At 45.5% G+C, this 21,116-nt stretch overlaps 1 protein-coding gene across 4 annotated transcripts in view; it reads left to right on the top strand.

Moving 5' to 3' along the window:
• Positions 1-21,116, top strand: part of klhl32 (kelch-like family member 32) — a 41,962-nt gene that overhangs the window by 6,052 nt on the left and 14,794 nt on the right. For all 4 annotated transcript variants that reach the window (XR_016115372.1, XM_088999192.1, XM_088999191.1 and 1 more), the window contains exons 4-6: positions 6,153-6,260; positions 13,880-13,978; positions 18,528-18,743. Coding sequence is in view for 3 of the 4 variants with exons in the window: in XM_088999192.1 (XP_088855318.1) it covers positions 6,153-6,260; positions 13,880-13,978; positions 18,528-18,743 (423 nt within the window). In the remaining variant the exon portion in view is untranslated. The remainder of the gene's footprint in view (positions 1-6,152; positions 6,261-13,879; positions 13,979-18,527; positions 18,744-21,116) is intronic.

The raw sequence follows: 21,116 nt of genomic DNA on the forward strand, positions 1-21,116 counted from the left end.
CCGAGCCTAGTGCCCGAAGAATGATAGGATAGTCTCCAACCGTTGTTGGATAAGCGGATTCGAAAATGAATGGATGGATGGATGGATGTACAGTAGTGGGTACCTTATTAAGTGTCTTAAAAATAAATGGTCCGAAAGAAAATACACGATACAATATACTATTTACAGATAATTTTATTGTTTGGAATGTACATGCTTTCAGTCATGCAAAATAAATGGCTCGTTGTGTCCTAAGGTGAAACCAAAATTTGTTTTGAACACATCATTACATCTTTGTTTGCTTAACGTGACCACAAAAAAAAAATCATGATTTCAGCAGCATTTCCATGCCAATCTGCTTGTTTCCAGGCAACCTCACTGTTCTCGGGACAGACAGTTTCTACCTCCTTTTGTAACCATGTGTTGTTATTATAATATACTTATCTAATGAGTTGATAAGACATCAGAGTTTTAAGAAGACTAAATACATCTGGCCTCTCTTTCAAATTAGTCTGAGGAGGACAAGTGGGGCATGAATGTGTGCTCGATGCTGGCGTGACTGATTTACTTTCCAAATGTCTTCGTAATGTGACAACATTGGAAGAGACAGGTGACACATTTAAATAACTCACGCTTGGTCAGGTATTTCATGAAACCCACTCACCAGTGAGTCAAATTTTGTGTTCACACCGTGTGTGTGTGTGTGTGTGTGTATGTGTGTGTGTGTGTGTGTGTGTGTGTGTGTGTGTGTGTGTGTGTGTGTGTGTGTGTGTGTGTGTGTGTGTGTGCGCGTGTGTGTGTCCTTGTATTTCGTTGCCCACAGGGCTGATTTACTCTCACTGTAATCGAAACATACAATAATTTTCAAACCATTTAAGTGAAATAACAAAATTTCACAAGCATATGTTTGTTGATTCTTTCTCCAGATTAAGGGAATTATCCAATTCAGAGATTAATACTGTACATTGAAGTGCAGTTATTTTTAATATTATATATTTTCCAGAAGGTCAGGAGAAGTGCAGCAATGCACTACTCCTGAAGCATCATAAGGAAAAGATTACAATCAGCAAGGAATCTAGATTCCAAGTCAGCAGAGCCATCCTGCATTAGCTGTCATCAAGGTCAGGAACAATCATGCGAGGAACAGACAGGTCTGAAAACACTCACATATGGACACAAAAGCTTGGATACACAAGTAGATTTTCACTGACACTCATCCGTGCAGCAAACTACAGCGCCATCACCATGAATCTGGTTGTACCACTGCAATCCCTGTGCCTAATTGACCAGTGTATTTTTAATTTGCTGCATGAAAAACCAACTCGGCCGTGCAAGCACTGGACAAAATCCAGCTCAAATTCAAGTTGTTCCAACTCTCACGAGGCCATTTGCCCGAGGAGAGCGGGGCAAATCCATTGCTGACTTAAAGTTCATGTCCAACATGACTCATCAAAAACTCAATTGGAGTTTTAGAAGGAATGCATTTGGTTTTCGTGACAGAAAGATGCTTTCACTGTCTTGCCTCTAGGTCTTTGACACATATAAGGAGGTTAGGCACACACTGAACTTTTCATTACATAGATCTATACACTTGCACAGTCAAGTGACGTGAAATACCAAACGCTAAGCTAAAAGTTCTACATTTACAAGGACAAGTAAAGTGATATGTTAATATGTTCAATCTATCATTAAATGTAAAAAAATGTCTTATTGAATAACCACAACGTGTCAGGCAATATTGTTCCACTCTGAAGCCTTGAATCTTCTCAGAAATATTACCAGTGCTTCACAATATTTCATTGTTTTGCATATTTATCGGGTCAAATAAAAACAAACAAAATGTTAGTATCACCATTCAGTAATACAGTGCTACTCTATTGAAAATTACTGTAAAAAAATAATAATAAATAAATAGACTGACATGTCTCTTTCACTGTCCATTACACTGGTGTCTTATTATTTATGTATTTATGTACCTGTATGTATGTATGTATGTATGTATGTGTGTGTGTGTGTGTGTGTGTGTGTGTGTGTGTGTGTGTGCGCGTGTGCGTGTGTGTGTGTGTGTGTGTGTGTGTGCGTGTGTGCATGAATTAATTAATTTATTTATTTAATGGAGGTTGTTTTTATTCATTTCTATTGCAGATTTTGATCGATCCGATAGATAGTTGCCTTTACAGCGGCTCCTATACTTTTTCTTCTTCTATTCTTTTACTTTCTTAACTGTGCTGCAGTAAATTAGAAATTCTCCATTGTGAGACGGACAATGGTTTTCTTCTTCTTCTTCTTCTTCTTCTTCTTCTTATTATTATTATTATTATTATTATTATTATTATTATTATTATTTATTATTATTATTATTATTATTATTATTATTATTGATGAGAAGGTTTCTTCAGCCGTCATCTGTACTTTTTTGAAGGTGTCGGACGTTTCGCTTCTTATCCAAGATGCTTGCTCAGCGAACTAAAGTCTTACTGGTAGTATGGTAGTGGTATTATTATTAGTATTAGTGGGCCTCAATCGGCAGTACATATGCACCTAAAAGCTAGCAACCACTCATTTGACGACAATGAGGTAAAAATCTTAGCGAAAGAACATAGATGGTTTGAAAGGGGAGTAAAAGAAGCGATTTTCATAAAACAACTAAATCCTTCATTAAACCGGTTTGGTGGGATGAGGTTCAATTTGGATCGTTCATACAATAGCCTGCTTAGGCTCAAGGTTAGGCAACATTCGTAATGCTGATGAGGGGATACCGGAGGGAGTGGTGCAATCAGGCCAGTCGTTAGTCAGGAATGTAGGAACAATCGGTGGGGCCGCAGGGAATGGTCCTCTGCTTCCCCCAACCCGATAATAGGGACCTATCATAGCTGTGTCCGGCGCCGCCATGTCTGGACATTAGGGATATATATATATTGGGCCGATACTACCAGTAAGACTTTAGTTCGCTGAAGAATCAGAATCATCTTTATTGCCAAGTATGTAGAACACACAAGGAATTTGTTTCCGCTCGAACACGCTGCACTAGTATCATCATCAAAAAATTGCAAAGAGGCACAATACAGTTCAATTTGGGCTACTGTTCAAAGAGTTAATGGCTTGGGGGAAGAAGCTGTTTAAATGTCTGCTGGATTTGGTGCGCATGGATCGGTAGCGCCTGCCTGAGGGGAGTAGCTGGAAAAGGTGGTGGGCAGGGTGCGGAGGGTCCAGTATGATTTTCTGCACCCTAGTTTGGATTCTTGCAGTGTGCAAGTCCTCGAGCGTGGGTAGGGCGGTGCCAATGATTTTTTTCCGCCGTCCTAACTGTCCGTTGAAGTCGGATTTTGTCCAATTTTTGTGGTGGCCCCGAACCAACGGTGATGGAAGAACACAGGATGGATTCGATGACAGCCGTGTAGAAGTGTTGCAGCACCTCCTGTGGCAGGCCATGCTTCAGGAAGTACATCCTCTGTTGGGCCTTTTTCAGGATAGAGTTGGTGTTGACCTTCCACTTCGTGTCCTGGGAGACTGTGATTCCCAGGAACTTGAAGATCTCAACGGTTGACACGAGGCAGTTGGATAGTGTGAGGGGTAGCTGTGGTGATGGATGTTTCCTGAAGTCCACGATCATCTCAACTGTCTTGAGCGTGTTCAGCTCCAGGTTGTGACGGCTGCACCAGAGCTCCAGCTGCTCCACTTGTTGTCGATACGCAGACTCGTCACCGTCTTTGATGAGACCGATGACCGTGGTGTCGTCTGCGAACTTTATGAATTTGACAGATGGGTCGGTTGAGGTGCAGTCGTTCGTGTCGAGAGAGAAGAGCAATGGAGAGAGGACGCAGCCCTGTGGGGCTCCAATGCTCGTGGTTTGTGTTGAGGATGATATTTTCCCCAGTCTGACCTGTTGTGTCCGTCCTGTTAGGAAGCTGAGGATCCACTGGCAGATTGTAGGGGACATACCAAGCTGGAGAAGTTTGGGGATGAGGAGTTCTGGGATGATGGTATTGAACGCAGAGCTGTAGTCCACAAACAGGATCCTTGCGTAGGTTCCTGTGTTGTCGAGGTGGTCGAGGATGTGGTGCAGTCCGATGTTGACTGCATCCTCCACAGACCTGTTTGCCCGGTAGGCAAACTGAAGAGGATCTAGCAGAGGTCCGGTGATGTTCTTCAGGTGGTTCAGCACGAGGCGTTCAAAGGACTTCATGACCACAGACGTCAGAGCGACAGGTCTGTAGTCGTTCAATCCCGAGGGTGCTGGTTTCTTTGGAACTGGGACGATAGTAGACTGTTTGAAGCAGGATGGGACTTCACACTGCTCCAAGGATCTGTTGAAGATTTGTGTGAAGACCGGAGCCAGCTGGTCAGCGCAGACTTTCACATAGGAGGGGGAGACTCTGTCAGGTCCCGCAGCTTTCTTGATCTTCTGCTGCTTGAAGAGCCGTCTCACGTCCAGTTCGTGGATCTGTCGGGCAGAGGGCGGCGATACGGTAATTTCTGGTAATGGTGGGCATATGAGGGAAATTGGGGTTCCCTTTTCAAATCGGCAAAAGAATGTATTAAGGTCATCAGCCAACCATTGTTGTACACTGCTTGGGGTGATGGTCAACGATAATTTGTTATTGCTTTCAGGCCATTCCACACCGATGCAGAGTCGTTAGCGGAGAACTGTTTGTTAAGCCTCTCCGCATAACTTTTCTTTGCGATGTTAATTTCCTTTGTCAATCTGTTTCGGGCGAGTTTGTAAAGCGCTTGATCGCCGCTTTTAAATGCGGATTCTTTCTCTTTCCTAAGTTGCCTGAGTTTGGGAGTGAACCATGGCTTGTTGTTGAATGAGCGGAAGGACTTTGTTGGTACACACATGTCCTCACAGAAACTGATGTATGATGGTACAGTGTCTGTGTATTCATCCAATGTGCCCGTTGAAGTTTCAAAGACGCTCCAATCAGTGCAGTCTAAGCATTCTTGTAGCGCTAACTTTGCTTCATCTGTCCATTTTTTTAACTGTCTTGACCACCGGTTTTACACATTTGAGTTTCTGTCTGTATGTGGGAATTAACTGGATTAAATGGTGGTCAGAAAGACCCAATGCTGCATGCGCAACAGACCGGTATGCACCTTTGAGTGCTGTGTAACAGTGATCTAGAATGTTTCCTTCTCTGGTGAAACAGTCAATATGCTGCTTATATTTGGGATGTTCACGGTTTAGACGTGTTTAATTAAAATCGCCCAAAATGATCAGGGGTGACTCTGGATATTTTAGTTCGAGTTGGTTTACATGGTCCGCTAGCGTTTGTATACACGCGTTTGCATTCGCTTGTGGCGCGATGTACACGGCGACGAGAATAAAGGAAGCAAACTCACGTGGCGAGTACAATGGCTTACAGTTGAGAGACAGTGATTCCAAGCCAGGACTGCAGTGTGTGTCGAGCATTGTGATATCGGTGCACCATTCTTCGTTGATGTAGAAGCACATTCCACCACCTTTGGATTTCCCAGATTAAAAGCATTAGAAGCATCTTGGATAAGAAGCGAAACGTCCGACACTTTCAAAAAAGTACAGATGACGGCTGAAGATGCCTTTTCATCGATGGACCACTCCTGTACGACTGAGAGCTTACACAGATGTATTATTATTATTATTATTATTATTATTATTATTATTATTATTATTATTATTATTAAATCAATGGTGAAAAAAGAGTGAATGTCAAGATGTGAATTTTTGCAATACAAATGTCTTTTTTCCTCTTTTGGAACATCACCCTTTCCTGCTTTATTGTCGCACTGCTGCACTGGTCCCCTGATCAGTGGGTGACATCCCATCATGGCATGACAGAAATCAATAGCTTTGATGTCCAAAGCTCCACTCAGCAGTGTCAGACTGCAGACGCTGCAGCCCCTGCTATGATTTTGCCCAGATGTCTGTTCCTGTTTGTACCGTATACATTTTTGAAACTGAGAAAAGCAATCAATACTGGATGCATCTTGGGTGTTGTGTCTATCACATTCTGATTAAACAGTTTCATTTTGTTTTCTGCAACTCTCCAACTTGTTTTGTCATGCAGTCAGAAATCATATATAAAATATTAAAACGCAATAGAGACAAGACTCTGGGGGGAAAAAAATCAATTAAATGATGAAGCAAAATGGAATGTCCCTCTTCTGACTTGATTATTTGGTCTTGTCATTAGGCCATGTTCAGCTTGTGCATGGTAGAGAGTGTGGCTGATGAAGTGACTCTGCAAGGAGTGACCTGTGTCGGGTTGAAGCACGCCTTAGACTTCGCCTACACCGGGCAGGTGAGAAGTTCTATAAAAATGATTCTTTAATTCATTGATCACCCATTCAGTTGGACATATGTCAAGAGAGCAATTCAGTTTTACGGCACATTGTCATTACTTTCACATTTTGCTTTTCTTACATTATGTTTTGGTGAAGAATTGTTTTTTTTTCATGAAAGTATCTTTTGGGGGTTGCCGTTTGTTTTTTAAAGTTGACATTTTATTGAATCCAAGCTACAATGTTTATTTCTAATGCTTTAGTAGCCATGGATAGAAATATTTTGAGTACCCATTCAATGTTGGGGATTTCCTGTCATTTTTCATTTTATGCCCTTTTCACTATTCACTTCACCCATTTTATGATTGAATACTGCATTTGATAATCCTTTAATCATCTTAATGCCATTAAAAATATATTTGCAAATTACACCTCCACACAAAGACAATGAAAATGATTTGACGCTAGGCAAACCTTTTCAAATGGACCTTCCACATTGTGGCTTTTCATGCTACCAAATATCGAACATGATACAAGTTTTTTGTCAATTAGCACTTTAATTTTACCAGCATAAACATTATGAGCAGCGTGACTGTGAACCGGTTATGGGAATTGTACAGGTGTGCTGCCATTTGTGTACTCTCACCAATACCAACAAGTGTGCGATGTCTTATGACCTTCCTTTAACCTTGCTCCATCAGTAATATTCAGTCCCCGGGAGAAACCAATTGTTTTATACTGCATAGCGAGATGCTGCGAACTCAAATTGTAATCACGCGATAATTTTATTTCCATAGTGGAAATGAGCGAGTGGTATTTGGTTTGGGATTGTAAGTAGGTCAACAGCAGGCTTGAAAGCCGCCTGCATCATTTGGCTCACCATCCGACTGCCCAGAGAATAGTGGATGTGATGAGGACAATATGCTTATTCCCACACCGTAAATAACAACCCACGAAAATCGTTCACCCACATGTCATACATTGAATTGATGGCACACGCCGTCATGGGATCGTTTTGCTCTCATTAAAAATGTGTTGACATTTCAAACAGCAAACACCTTTGCTGTTTTTCTTTTTTTAACTCAAATCCAAATACAGTACAGTCAAAACAATGGCCAGATAAGTGGTCAACATTTTAACAAACTTAACTAAATTGCAAGTGTAAAAAATAGTTCGACGGAGAAGGAGAAACAAGAATGTATCGGTAATCTTGATGATGGCTGACTCGCATCTTTGGAGTCGTACAAAACAGTCGTGCAAAACAGCATACAATACAGGGCGTACAAACTGACACGATCGTAGCTAACAAATTCCTCGGGCGAAGCAACTCACGTACTGAAAACACGTTCAAGGTACAGGAAAGGCGCGAGGCGTAGTATCTTCCGACACTGGGTAAGTGCCAGCGTCGGGTGTAAATGTCCAACAGTCAGCGATGAGGGAATTGACAGCAGCTAGCGGACGTTGGGAGGGGAGGCCCCACCCAGCTGTCAACTCGCTCGTGACAGTATCCCCCCCTCAACGGATGCCTCCTGGCGGGCCACCCGGTTTAGAAGGGTAAGCTTCATGGAATGCCCTCAGGAGCGACGGGTCCAGGATCCAGGCTCGGGGGACCCATTGATGATCCTCCGGTCCGTAGCCCTCCCAGTCGACAAGGTACTGGATGCCCTTGCCCCTGCGCCGCAAATCCAGGATCTCCCGCACTGTGTAGACCGGTCCTCCGTTCACCATCTGCGGGCGGGGGGCGGGGGGAGGGACCAAGGGGCTGGATTCCACTGGTTTGATGAGTGAGACATGTAAAACCGGGTGGACCTTAATGGAGGCGGGCAGCCGGAGTCGGACCGCGACCGGGTTGATGAAGGCCTCCACTGCGAATCGCGGCCCCAATTTGGGAGTAGTCCCGGCCAGTCGTAGGTCCCTTGTGGACAGCCAGACCTTCTGGCCCACCTGGTAAGCCGGCGCGGGACGGCAACGGCGATCCGCAACCTTCTGATTCCGGGCCGGCGTGCACGATAGGGCTGCCCTGGTCTCCCTCCATAATACACGATGGGCCCGCCGAAAATGGTGTTGTATCGACGGGACCTCCACCTCCCCCTCCTGTGTGGGAAAGAGCGCCGGCTGGTAGCCATAGGCCGACATGAACGGTAACCGACCTGTGGCTGAGGAGACCAGGGTGTTGTGCGCATATTCCACCCACGGGAGATGGATAGACCAGGCCGAAGGACGATAGAGGCACACGCAGCCGCCTCCAGGTCCTGGTTCTTCCTCTTGGTCTGGCCGTTGGACTGTGGGTGGTATACGGAAGACAGGCTGGCCGACGCCCCCATGGACCTGCAGAAACGCATCCAGACCCGGGACACGAACTGGGGCCCTCGGTCCGACACGATATCTGTAGGGATCCTGTGGAGACAGACGACATGGTTGACCAAAAGTATCGCCGTCTCGATAGCGGACGGCAACTTGGTCAACGGCACGAAGTGGGACGACTTGGAAAACCGGTCCACTATCGTGAGGATGACCGTCTTACCAAGGGATGGGGGAAGGCCGGTGATGAAGTCCAATGATATGTGGGACCAAGGGCGTGGTGGAACCGGGAAGGGGCGGAGCAGTCCTGCCGGGGGCTGATGGGAAGCCTTGCCACAGGCGCACGACGGTCAGGCCTTAACGAAGTCCGCTACGTCGGCGCGGAGCCGCGGCCACCAGAATTGCTGGGAGACGAGGTGCTCGGTGCGGCTCACCCCTGGGTGACAAGCGACCTTGGAGGCATGCCCCTACTGCAGCACCTCCGAGCGCAGCGACTGGGGAACGAACAGTTTGCCTGTGGGACGGGTATCGGGAGCCGGGGTACCTTTTAATGCCTCCAGGACCCTCCGTTCTACCTCCCACTGGAGCGCCCCCACGATCTGGCAGCCGGACAGCATGGGTTCCACGAGGTCGCCCTGGCCTGCTGGCTCGTGGATCCGCGAGAGGGCGTCGGGCTTGATGTTTTTGGTCCCTGGACAGTAAGTGAGGGTGAAGGAGAAGCGGGTTAAGAAGTGAGCCCACCGTGCCTGGCGTGCGTTCAGCCTCTTTGCGGCCCGAATGACAGACAAGTTTTTGTGGTCGGTGAACACGGTGAACGGCTCCTTCGCCCTTCGAGCCAGTGCCTCCATTCCTGAAGAGCCAACACGACAGCGAGCAGCTCCCGGTTGCCCACATTGTAGTTGGCTTCTCCGGGGCTGAGGCGGCGGGAGAAGAAGGCGCAGGGGTGGAGCTCCTGGTCGACTGAGGAGCGCTGGGAGAGTGCCGCCCCAACTCCCGAATCCGAGGCGTCTACCTCCACGATGAATGCGGCGTTGGGATCAGGGTGACGGAGAACTGGGGGGTGAGTGAATGCCCGTTTTAGCAGGCGGAACGCGGCGTCCGCCTCTTCCGTCCACCTAAACGGGGTCTTAGTGGAGGTGAGTTGGGTGAGAGGGAGGGCCTTCCGGCTATAGTCACGGATGAAGCGGCGGTAGAAATTGGTGAAGCCCAGGAAACGCTGTAGCTGTTTTCCAGAGGTGGACGTGGGCCATTCTACCACCGCTTCGGTCTTGGCGGGGTCAGCCCGGATCTGCCCCCGCTCCACGATGAAGCCCATATGAAGGATATGGAGGGAGTATGTAATTCGCATTTCTCGGCCTTGATGTATAGTCAGCCAGCCGGATGTGCTGGCGATGTGCCTCGAGGGATTCGGAAAAAATTAAAAGGTCATCCAGATATACAAAACAGAAAATATTCAGAAAATCCCTCAAGACGTCATTAATAAGATTCTGCGGGTGCATTGGTTAGGCCAAATGGCATCACCAAGTACTTGAAGTGTCCCAGTGGCGTCTTAAATGCGGTCTTCCACTCGTCCCCCTCTTTAACCCAAATGAGATGGTACGCGCTCCGGAGGTCCAGTCTCGTGAATACGGTCGCGGCCTGGAGGGACGCGAAGGCGGAATTAATCAATGGGAGCGGGTATTTGTTCTTGATAGTTATTTCGTTGAGTGCACGATAGTCCACGCACGGACGCAGCGATTTGTCCTTTTTGGCGATAAAAAAGTCCCCGCTCCCAAGGGTAACCGCGATGGCCGAATGAGCCCGGCCGCGAGTGAGGAGACAATGTAGTCTCGGAGGGCCTGTTGTTCGGGTTGGCAGACCTGGTAAAGTCGACAACTGGGGAACGGAACGTTGGGTTGGAGGTCAATGGCGCAATCGTAGGGACGGTGTGGTGGCAAGGATAGGGCGCTGTCCTTGCTGAACGCTTGTTGTAGGTCGTGGTAACAGGGCGGGACCCCCTCTAAACTAATGACCTCGGGGGGGTGGCTGCGAGGTGATGTCGACGCGCCCGCGGCCGACCTGAAGCAGTGTGCGTAGCAGAGGGGGCTCCACCCCTGAATGGTAGGACCGTCCCACGAGATGGCCGGATTGTGGGTCCCAAGCCAAGGTAAACCGAGCACGATGGGAACCGAGCGGGAAAGCATCACGAAGAACCGTCGATATTCTACGTGGTTGCCCAAGAGTACGAGTCGAAGCAGTGCTGATTCCTGCTTCGAGATCGAGTACACTCCGACTCGCCCCCAGCTCAACAACCCGACAACCCAACGCAGAACGTGCGGATCTATGAAACAGCCGCCGGCCCCCGAATCCACTAGGGCCCGGACGGGCAGGGTCCTGGTGGGGCCGTGGATTACGGCGTCCAGCTCAAGTCTTTGCGACGCGAACCCACCCGTGGACCTTAACGGGACCCGTAGTTTGGGAGGACGGGGCAACTTGCAGTCACTGGAGGGCTTTCCAGGAAGCCCCCACCTCGGACAGTCCGGGGCCCGGTGTCCCGACTTCCCGCAGAGTTGGCAAGCCAGGCCGGTGGTGCGTCGCTCCAGTTGCCGCGGGGTGGCCCTTTCGTCCCCCATCTCCATGGGTTCTGCTGCCGCATGCCTCCCTCGCTCAGAGGCCCGAAGACCGCCCCCTCGGATCCCCGCCGGCGGCTCGGGGTTAGCCTGGGCAGCACGCTCCCGGGTCCTCTCTCGCATCCGGTTGTCCAGCTGCAGCGTAAGCGATCAGGTCACGTAGGCTGGAGCACTCGTCACGGGTGGCAAGCTCGTCCTTCAGCGCCTCATTCGGCCCACGCCGGAACATCCCCGCGTACTCGCTGGCGGCGGCCAGAACGCGGAAGGCGACGGAATACTCCGCCGCCGATCGGGTGCCCTGGCGGCAGATCCACAGCTGGCCCTCTGCTTCCTGCCCACTCACCGGGTGGTGAAACACCTGCCGCAGCTCGGCATAGAAGTCCGGGAAGGAGGCTTGGAGCCCCGGCCGAGACTCCCAGACGGCCAACGCCCAAGTGTCTGCCGGGCTGACGAGCAGGCTGGTGACATACGACACTTTAGCCGCGTCGGTGGTGTACACGGAGGGTTGTTGGTCGAACACTATGGAGCACTGCAGCAGGAATTGCGAACAGCGTCCGGGCTCCCCTCCGTAACAGGCGGGGTGTGGGATGTTGGGCTCGCGGCTCGTGGCTTGAAAAGGTATGGCCACCGAGGTGGAGGTGCCACCGGTCTTAAGTCGCTGCGGACCTCCGCGAGGGCTGGCACCAATCGACTGATCTGCTCCGACGGCTGAGCGTGGGCGGAGAAGATACGGTCTCTGTCTGCGGGATCCATGGTGGTCGGAAGATTCTGTCACGTTCCGCCGGCGACAGTGGCAGTTGACGAGTTGGAACGTAGTAATTGGGGGTGGATCGTTATGCAGGTGACAGAGGCGTTGGTGCTGCCAGATGATTTATTAACAGAATGCGCGGGTCCAATACAACGCGGACCCGGAAACGTGAGCGGGGGCAATCCGCCCAACCTCACTCGCGAGAGGAAAAATAAAAAGGCACACGAAGGTGCAAAACAGCATACGATACAGGGCGTACAAACCGACACGATCGTAGCTAATAAATTCCTCGGGCGAAGCAACTCACTTATTGAAAACACATTCAAGGTACAGGCAAGGCGCGAGGTGTCGTGTCATCAGGTTTAAATGTCCAACAGTCAGTGATGAGGGAATTGACAGCAGCTGGCGGACATCAGGAGCAGAGGCCCCACCCAGCTGTCAACTCGCTCATGACAGTAACTATTTTATGAGCTATTTAGAAGAGGTTTACCTTGATACTGAAATGCATAAACTAACGCTAACTTGTATATTTACCGAGAAATATTAAAAATAAGGAGTGTCCCGAATTCGGAACATTCTAACGCTAACGCTATTTTCATGATGATATTGTTGATCCTGACTTGGTACCCGATGCGAATAATTGTAAGTGAATGGTGCGTTTTCCACTAATAGCAGTTTCTCATAGCTTTGCATTCTCAATATGATTATTAAAACGGAGGTCCATGTTTTTTTTTTCTAAAATACCCATGTACTGTATATCTTTTCAGAGCATGATGAGAATGAAATAGATGACCATGTTGATTAAGACATTTTGGCATCTGACACAGTTGTGACTGTTGCATTGATGAACTATCACCATTCAAATACTTTTGGGCTGATCAACTACGTGCTTCATGCTCTATCTCCAGGAAATCACACAAATGGTGGAAATACCTGTTCTGGTTTCTAGTGGATATTTGTATTTGCAATGGATTTATACTGATGAAACTCTCTCAAAACCATCAAGTGAAAACCAGAATAGGCCGCCTACGAAAAAGGACTCAGTTAGAATTCAGGACAAACTTAGCTCATCAGTTGTTTGGCAATTACAGAAGGAAAAGAAAAAGAAAATGCATGAAGGAGAATGACACGGTTGCCCTCCTTCATCGGCCAGTAGAATTTGATAAAAAGAGAACATGTCAAGAGTGTGCAAAGAAGAAAATTTGTCGCGAGCCAAGAACAGATTGTGAGCAATGCAAGGTGAACCTATGCATTCCATGTTTTAAACCATACCACAAATAAAAACATCCTGAATTATTTTAAATGCATTATAGGTTTACTTCATGCATGTGTGACTTGTTGTGAATGCATTTTGTTGTAATTTACAGGTTTTGGAAAACAAATCTTCATTAACATTGCAATAATTTTCTAAAACTTCAATCAATTTCACAAAAAAAAACTTTGTTAACTTATTCTATTATATATTATGAAAGTGTACTGAAAGTTTCATAAAGATTGAACAACATATAAAGAAGTTATAACAGTTTATTTGAACACGTTATTTATGAATTTCCTGCTGAAGCCACTCAGGGAGCGAGCACACTACAAAGCTAGGCTGCAGGCTCTGTAGGCTGTGGGGGAAGAAATGCAAAATGCCTGCTAGGGAGGAAAGAGTTAAGTAACATTTCAACATAAAGGCCATTGAAGTGACTAAAAACATTGAACCACTTCCTGTTAAGATTGAGTCACAGCACCCCTTTCAATTTTGCCGCTGTAGATTGCAAATTTCCCCATTGTGGCTCAAGGCTTCAAGGCTTTCTGATTCTCATTCTAATTGCATTGTTCATAGCATTCTGTAGAAGACAGTACTTCAGGTTGAATATTCCATTCTGAGTCTTTTGTAAAGTTGTACATTTTTCTCTCTAAAATAGACATACTGCAAAAAGGGGTTATTAGTTTAGGCGTTATGATGACACCATTGACACTTACATGGCTGTGGCAGATTGTACTGGAGCCAACAGTGATCCAGGATGTTTTGTCTGCTGGAAGCCACCTTCAGCTGCTGGAACTCCTCAGCATCTGCTCCCACTACCTCATCCAGGTACCAAAACATTCCGTCTCTGTCTGTTATTGTCTCTGTATCTCCCTGTCTCTCTCTCTCTCTCTCTCTCTCTCTCTCTCTCTCTCTCTCTCTCTCTCTCTCTCTCTCTCTCTCTCTCTCTCTCTCTCTCTCTCTCTTCTGTCTCTCTGTCTCTCTGTCTCTCTGTCTCTGTCTCTCTCTTTCTCATGCTCTCTCTGTATCTTTGTCTCTTTCTTTCTCTCTGTCTCTTTCTCTGTCTCTCTTTCTGTCTCTGTTCAGTGTGCAGAAGAGTATCATTGTCGTTTTTTTTCCAAATGCTATAGAATAGCCCCATATGTACTGTGCCTGCCTTACATTCTTCATTCGTTTTCAATATGTAGCACATTTCCCACAATGCAACTGATTCCAACAGAGACTGTTTTGCAAAGACTCGCGATGAACCCTTAAGCCACTGGAAGCCAATACCCAAATGCAGCTTCATGCCAGCACGCACACACTCATGCATGTGCATATGTATGCACACACACAAACACACGCACACATGTACGCACGCACACGCTCACACACACATTACGGATTACACAATTTTGGGGGCAGGTTCAACCTCAAAATAAATAAAGTAAATGCCAGCGTCCAGTGGCTAGATATTGTCACAAAAAAATAGATGGGAAGTGAAGTTGTCAATGTCCATTTGTGTGTCACACATTAAATAAAAATTAATGTCGATCAAATGCATCAAATCAACAATAGAGTAAACAGATGCTTGGTTTCATTTCATATATGGACATTATTTATTGATATTATTGTCAGTAGTTACAAGTCTTTCAATTTTCAATATGATTATAAAACACAGTTACGAACTACAAAAACATACATTATAAACAAAACACAAGCTCACTTCCCTTTGCTCCCAATACTAAAGTTATATGACTAAACTTTGTGTGTGGATCATGAGCATGTCACTTCAGGTCATTTGTGGATACTCACTTGCTTTGGTTGAGGCACAGTTGAGAGTTGCATTGCGCCAATTTGTACAATATTTCCATTAAAATTGATCAAACATGGAGAGAGAAGAAATCACTTTAGGAATGAGCTGACATTTATTGTTACTCAGTGGCTCCGTATAGTTCAATCTATAAATGTCACAAACAATCTGACACCTGACTAACAGTTTTTTTCAACCACTTAAAGGACAACCGACGTCTTCGGACAAGTTGTGTCCATAATTTGTAAAACGGCTTCAAATGACTTCTACTGAGCGTATTTTACAAAGATTCCACCGCATATAGCTATATTTTACGTTTTACGACTCGCGCTGAATATTCAGGAAGTCTTGTTTCTGAGTTGGTGACGAGTCCGTACGTGATGTCAATAAAGGAACGCCCCTGACCGAAAAAAAGACACATTGTATCAGTCCTTCCATCACGTCAATGTATTTTGCTGTACTTGTTTGGTCTGAAAACCTTATGTTGCACCCAAAAGCCGCCAGAAGAGGGCATCCAAGCTCCATGGAAGGAATTTATCAGCCTGTGAAAACGGGCTGATTTATTCCTCACAACAGCTCGGTGGCCATTTTGTGCCTCTTTTTGGGTGAGACATTACCCCCCAATGTTGCCTCAAAATGGCCCGGAATAAATTTTTTAATCGATTCCAAACATGGATGCTTTCCTGTTCAGAACTATTTGAATCATATTCATTACTGGATGTGTAACAAGAAAGCATATTCTCCCAATCTGAAGCCATTGTTTTGATTCTCCAGCAACGCAAGACGTCTTGGCGTGACGTCACGAACTGAGGGCGGGACTTTCTGAAAATGCCCAATTTTCAGCTCAATTTTTTTGCAGATTTTGGACACTTTAAGTCACTTTTATTGGTGTTTGCATTTGAATAACTGTGTGTTTTGGGTATTTTAGATGCTCTAAAACGTTTTTCTGATGTCAGTTAAGAAATAAAAAAGTGACGCCCGTTGTCCTTTCAGGAGTACAGTGGAACCTCGGTTTTCGAACGACTCACAGTTCGAACAAATCGAAGTCCGAACAAAAAATTCGAGAAATTCTTGCTTCGTAGTTCGAACAAAAATTGGAGTTTGAACGTCGGTATGACGCGTGAGTGCGTACGCGAGGGTGGGATGCTGAGCGGCGTACGGGTGTAGATCTCTCTCTTCGTGACCAACTGTTGTCGCGTGCGGACGTGCTGTGTTTTGCTCTTGCGTTTAATATAGGTGTACGAAGTGTTTTAGCCCCTAATCATACCTCCAAAGAAAGTCAGTGCAAGCAGCAAAGCTGCTACAAGTGAAAAAAGAAAATTAGTGTGTACAACTATTGCATTTAAGAAAGAAATACAGTAAAGTCTCGTTATATCGATATACTGCATTAACAAAAGCCGCCAAAAGAGGGCTTCCAAGCGCCATATAAGAAACAGAGCTGGCCATGAGCTTGCCATTTTGTGCCTCTTTTTTTGGGTGAGAGATGTTCCCCCAATGTTGCCTCAAAATGGCACATATAATTCTTTAATCGATTGCAAACATGTATGCTTCCCTCTTCAGAACTACAGTGTATTTGAATCATATTCATAACTGGATGTGTAACAAGAAAGCATATTATCCGAATCTGAAGCCATTGTTTGGATTCACAAGCAATGCAAGACGTCTTGGCGTGAAGTCATTTTTATTTGCATTTGAATAAAAAGTGACATCGGCTGTCCTTTAATACACAGTATGGAATGTTAATAATTTTCAAAATCATCACGCTTCAGCAGACAAAACAAGAAACATTGTTGCAAAAAACGATTGCATTCATATACAGTACAGTGGGCATGTACATAACACAACAGGGAAACTGCAACGCTGACATCTTACTGTATTATGTATGCAATTAAAAAAAGTCATCAATCTTCTTCTGCTTCCCATTTTTACCTTTTAACACAAACACTTCAATCTCGTCTTCTACACACCAGCTAGCGTCTGAAAATGGAAATGGCTCTGCTACACGGGAGCTGGTCACGTAACAAACTCACGTGACCAAGTCGACCAATGGCGCGCGACCTATGGCGTGTATCGATATAAACACAGCAAAATGACCGGCGGGAGATGAAAAAGAGCGCCGTAGTATCCGGATTATCGTAAAAACCACGAATCGTACTAAACGGAACTAATTATACACAAAAAGACTAGAAATGTGCACGGGAAATGAAAATAGTGTCGTAATAAGCAGTATTATCACTATAGACAAAAAGGGCACCAGGGAACAACATTAAATGTCATCTAAACCATAACATAACACAAATGTTCATTGAATCAAATGATCAGCTCATCAGCAAGCTGTGACAAACCGGATAATGATTTTTGATCGTTTCAATCAGGTGTGTTGGAACGGACGAGCCATCAGACAGAATTGTTCGGCACACAAAAAAAACCAACAAACAAACAAACACAAAAAACACCAGATAGACCTGTATATCCTACGGTTGTGCCGCGGTAGTGGCTGCCTTTAACAGCAGCTCCTATTTGAGTGTGAGTACCAGGTCATTGTATCCAAAAAGGTGACTTTGATCATTAAAATATATTACTGCAGTTTAGCATGTTGAACACTCAATGGCAAGCGTTGCTCTCGTGAGCCATCTGGTGGCTTCACAACATTATGTAGCAGCAGGTGACCAGCCATCAACATTGTAAACAGTAAGTGATTTTTTTATTAATGTTAGCACCATTAAACAAACACATATTCATATTTATGTGAAAAAAAAGATTCTGATTAGAAATATTGTAGAAGGTGAGGTCAAATGATTACTGGCGCCATGGCATTCAAATTCAGATTGAGTGACATGTCACGATGACCTACACCCTTAATTGTGAATAATGATGTGAAGCGAATACTTAATTGATCCAAACCATTCTTGGTGTGTACAATACTTTCATTTAAAAATAGACAAATCATCATCATAACTCTAGTTTAATTGTTTGATTAAAATGAAATGAAACCATCTTAATTGAAATGTGTGTGTATATCATGTATCTTGTGCAGATATGTATGTACGCGATTTGTGTCGTTAGATAGAGGGAAGCGACGACACAGCACTGTCCAACATTCAGGCCATAAACTGCTGTATTCACCAATGCCAGAAGGTGGCAGTCGTATTCCACATTTTCAAACCACTTGTTTTTTTCCCACATCGAACCTCCTTCCCTCTCTCACATTTATTGCCTTTCTCCCTCACTGCTTTTTCATTACACTGTGAGATTGAAATCAGTTTACGCTTAATGTAAAAACTGCATATTTGTGGCTGGTCTCATAAAGCACATGCGCTCTATCATAAATGTTTGGCAAATGGGACTGTGTGGCATTTGTTAACCATACAACTTAGTTGTTACTCTAATATTGGCGTGTGTTACACTGAATGGATACTAAGAGAACGTTTTAGCAGAGTAAAAGATGGCCGTTCATGAAGTGCTTACCTTCTATTCTTCAAAATAATTTAGACTATTCTGTATTGAAGTTGAGTCAGTTTGTCTTTGCATAGGCATCAAAGGTCCCACTCCCGGAATATAAACTCTGCCTCTCTGCGTCTGCAGGAATTGAGCAGTGTCAACTATTTGGAGCTGTACCGTGTGGCCGATCTTTTTCACCTTCCTTCCTTGGAGGAGGCTGTGGTGGGCTTCTTGGTTGGTCACCTGTCGGAGCTGAGCCAGAAACGGCAGGAGGACGTCCTGCAACTGCCGTTCCGCCTTCTCAAGGAGGTCCTCAAGAGCGACCGTCTCACCTCGCTGAGTGAAGAAGAGATATGGAAGGTATGGAAATGTGTTTGTTGCAATATTTTCTTATCATTTCCTCAAGCACGTGTGCAAAAATCTTAAATTTAGTTTTGATACTTTTCTTGCGGATCATTTTTGTGTTGCAGTCCAAGTTTCTATCATTAATAATAGAACCGTATTCAGTAAAATACAAATTCACATTGGCAGAATCAGTGCACTGATTCTGCAAATGTTGAGCCCCAGAGCTCTACCCAACGTTCCCATCTGGGAGTGATGGCAGGCGGAAGTCATGATTTTTTAAAATCAAAGGATATGTCGGGAAATGAAATGGATAAAACATCCCGGAGGTCTAATTTTTTCTCCTGTGAAATATTACCGTACTGTTTTGAGCTTGGATTCAAACTATGAAGATGGGACAACAGTTCCGATTGTTTTTTTTTCATATACAGTAAAGTCTCGTTATATCGATATTCAAGGGAGTCCGAAAAAATATCGATATAACCGGGACTATCAATATATCCGACCCTGTTTGCATGTAATTTTCTCCGTGCGTGCATAGAAATAGTATCGATATAACCGGGACTATCGATATATCCGATATCGATATAACGAGACTTTACTGTATTTACATTTGGGCGGCCCGGTAGCCAAGTGGTTAGCACACTGTCTTCACAGTGCAGAGGTCGCCGGGTCGCGTCCCGGTCCGGCCTCCCTGTGTGGAGTTTGCATGTTCTCCCCGGACCCGCGTGGGTTTTCTCCGGGTCCTCCGGTTTCCTCCCACACTCCAAAAACATGCATGGCAGGAAGATTGACCACTCCAAATTGTCCCTAGGTGTGAGAGTGACTGTTGTATGTCTTTGTGTGCCCTGCGATTGGCTGGCAACCAATTCAGGGTGTCCCCGCCTCGTGCCCGAAGACAGCTGAGATAGGCTCCAGCAACCCCCGCCACCCTAATGAGGAATAAGCGGTACGGAAAATGAGATGAGATGAGATGAGATATATTTACATTTGAATCCAAAACATGAACATGAATGTGGTTGAAGATATGATTGAACCTCTTTTCAAGTCAAAAGTCAAAGTCAGCTTTATTGTCAAATATGCTAATATGCATGACATACAGCACAGGTGAAATTAATGTCCTCTCGGACCCAGCGTGCAAGGCACTTCTAATGTGGCTAAAAAAGACAGACAATGGACAACAGACAATACATGTAATTTATGAATGTAAAGTGAGGTAGTGTCGTATGTAAAGTGACGTAGTGTAGTTATGCAAAGGCCCGGTAGTTGAGTGGTTAGCACACCGTCTTCACAGTGCAGAGGTTGCCGGTTCGCGTCCCGGTCCGGCCTCCCTGTGTGAAGTTTGCATGTTCTCCCCGGGCCTGCGTGGGTTTTCTTCGGGTCCTCCGGTTTCCTCCCACACTCCAAAAACATGCATGGCAGGCAGATTGACCACTCCAAATTGCCCCTAAGTGTGAGTGTGACAGTGACTGTTATACGTGTTTGTGTGCCCTGCGATTGGCTGGCAACCAATTCAGGGTGTCCCCCGCCTCGTACCCGAAGACAGCTGAGATAGGCTCCGGCACCCCCCGCAACCCTAATGAGGAATAAGAGGTACGGAAAATGGATGGATGTAGTCATGCAAAAAAAGGTTGAAGTGAGGTCTTGCAGAAAAATAAGAAAAAAAAATCAGTTCAGGATGATAGTACAGCGTGTAGTGTGTACTCAGAGTTCGATGACTGTGGCAGTGGGAAGTGGCAGGGGGGGCAGGGCTGGGAGGGAGTTGAGTCTGACTGCCAAGCCCAGTATGTGGAAAAGATGGATCTGATATTTAGACTTTGTCTTGTGTGGCTTCTGCTGAGGTAATCTAACAGATGATTGCAGAAGCAAAATAAACACGGTGCTGTCTGGCAGTTTTAAGAAAGCTCTAACTGCAGGACGGTTATTCTCTAAAACAACGGAGTGAGATAATTAGTAAGAGTAACTGGAAAGTTGTAGATAGTCAATCTCCAAAATTAAACCACACAGAGCCTGCATTTTACCTGCAGAAAAGGAATGCGATAATCCCTGCCAAAACAAACAAAAATGTATCAAAAATGGTGAATGGTGAGAAATGCAAAAGTTTGCAATATATTTCAAGAAAAGGATTTTCATATGAATATTAAGACTTGTTATCCATCCATTTTCAAGACCGCTTCTCCTCACCAGTGTCAGAAGTGAGCTTGAACCTATACAGGCTGCCTGGGCCAGATAGGGATGAGAATTAAAAACCTGTTCTTATTGAGAACCAGTTCCCAGGGTTTGAATTCCGTGATGTTTTTGCAGACGATTACCTCATCGGTTCCAGTCGGGATGAATAATGTCACTTTGCACGTTGTGTAGAGATATTATTTATTAATGTGGCTCATCATA

The sequence above is a fragment of the Hippocampus bargibanti genome, linkage group LG06, assembly GCF_051943395.1.
Source record: "Hippocampus bargibanti isolate YZ-2025 linkage group LG06, ASM5194339v1, whole genome shotgun sequence".
NCBI classification, from domain to species: domain Eukaryota; kingdom Metazoa; phylum Chordata; class Actinopteri; order Syngnathiformes; family Syngnathidae; genus Hippocampus; species Hippocampus bargibanti.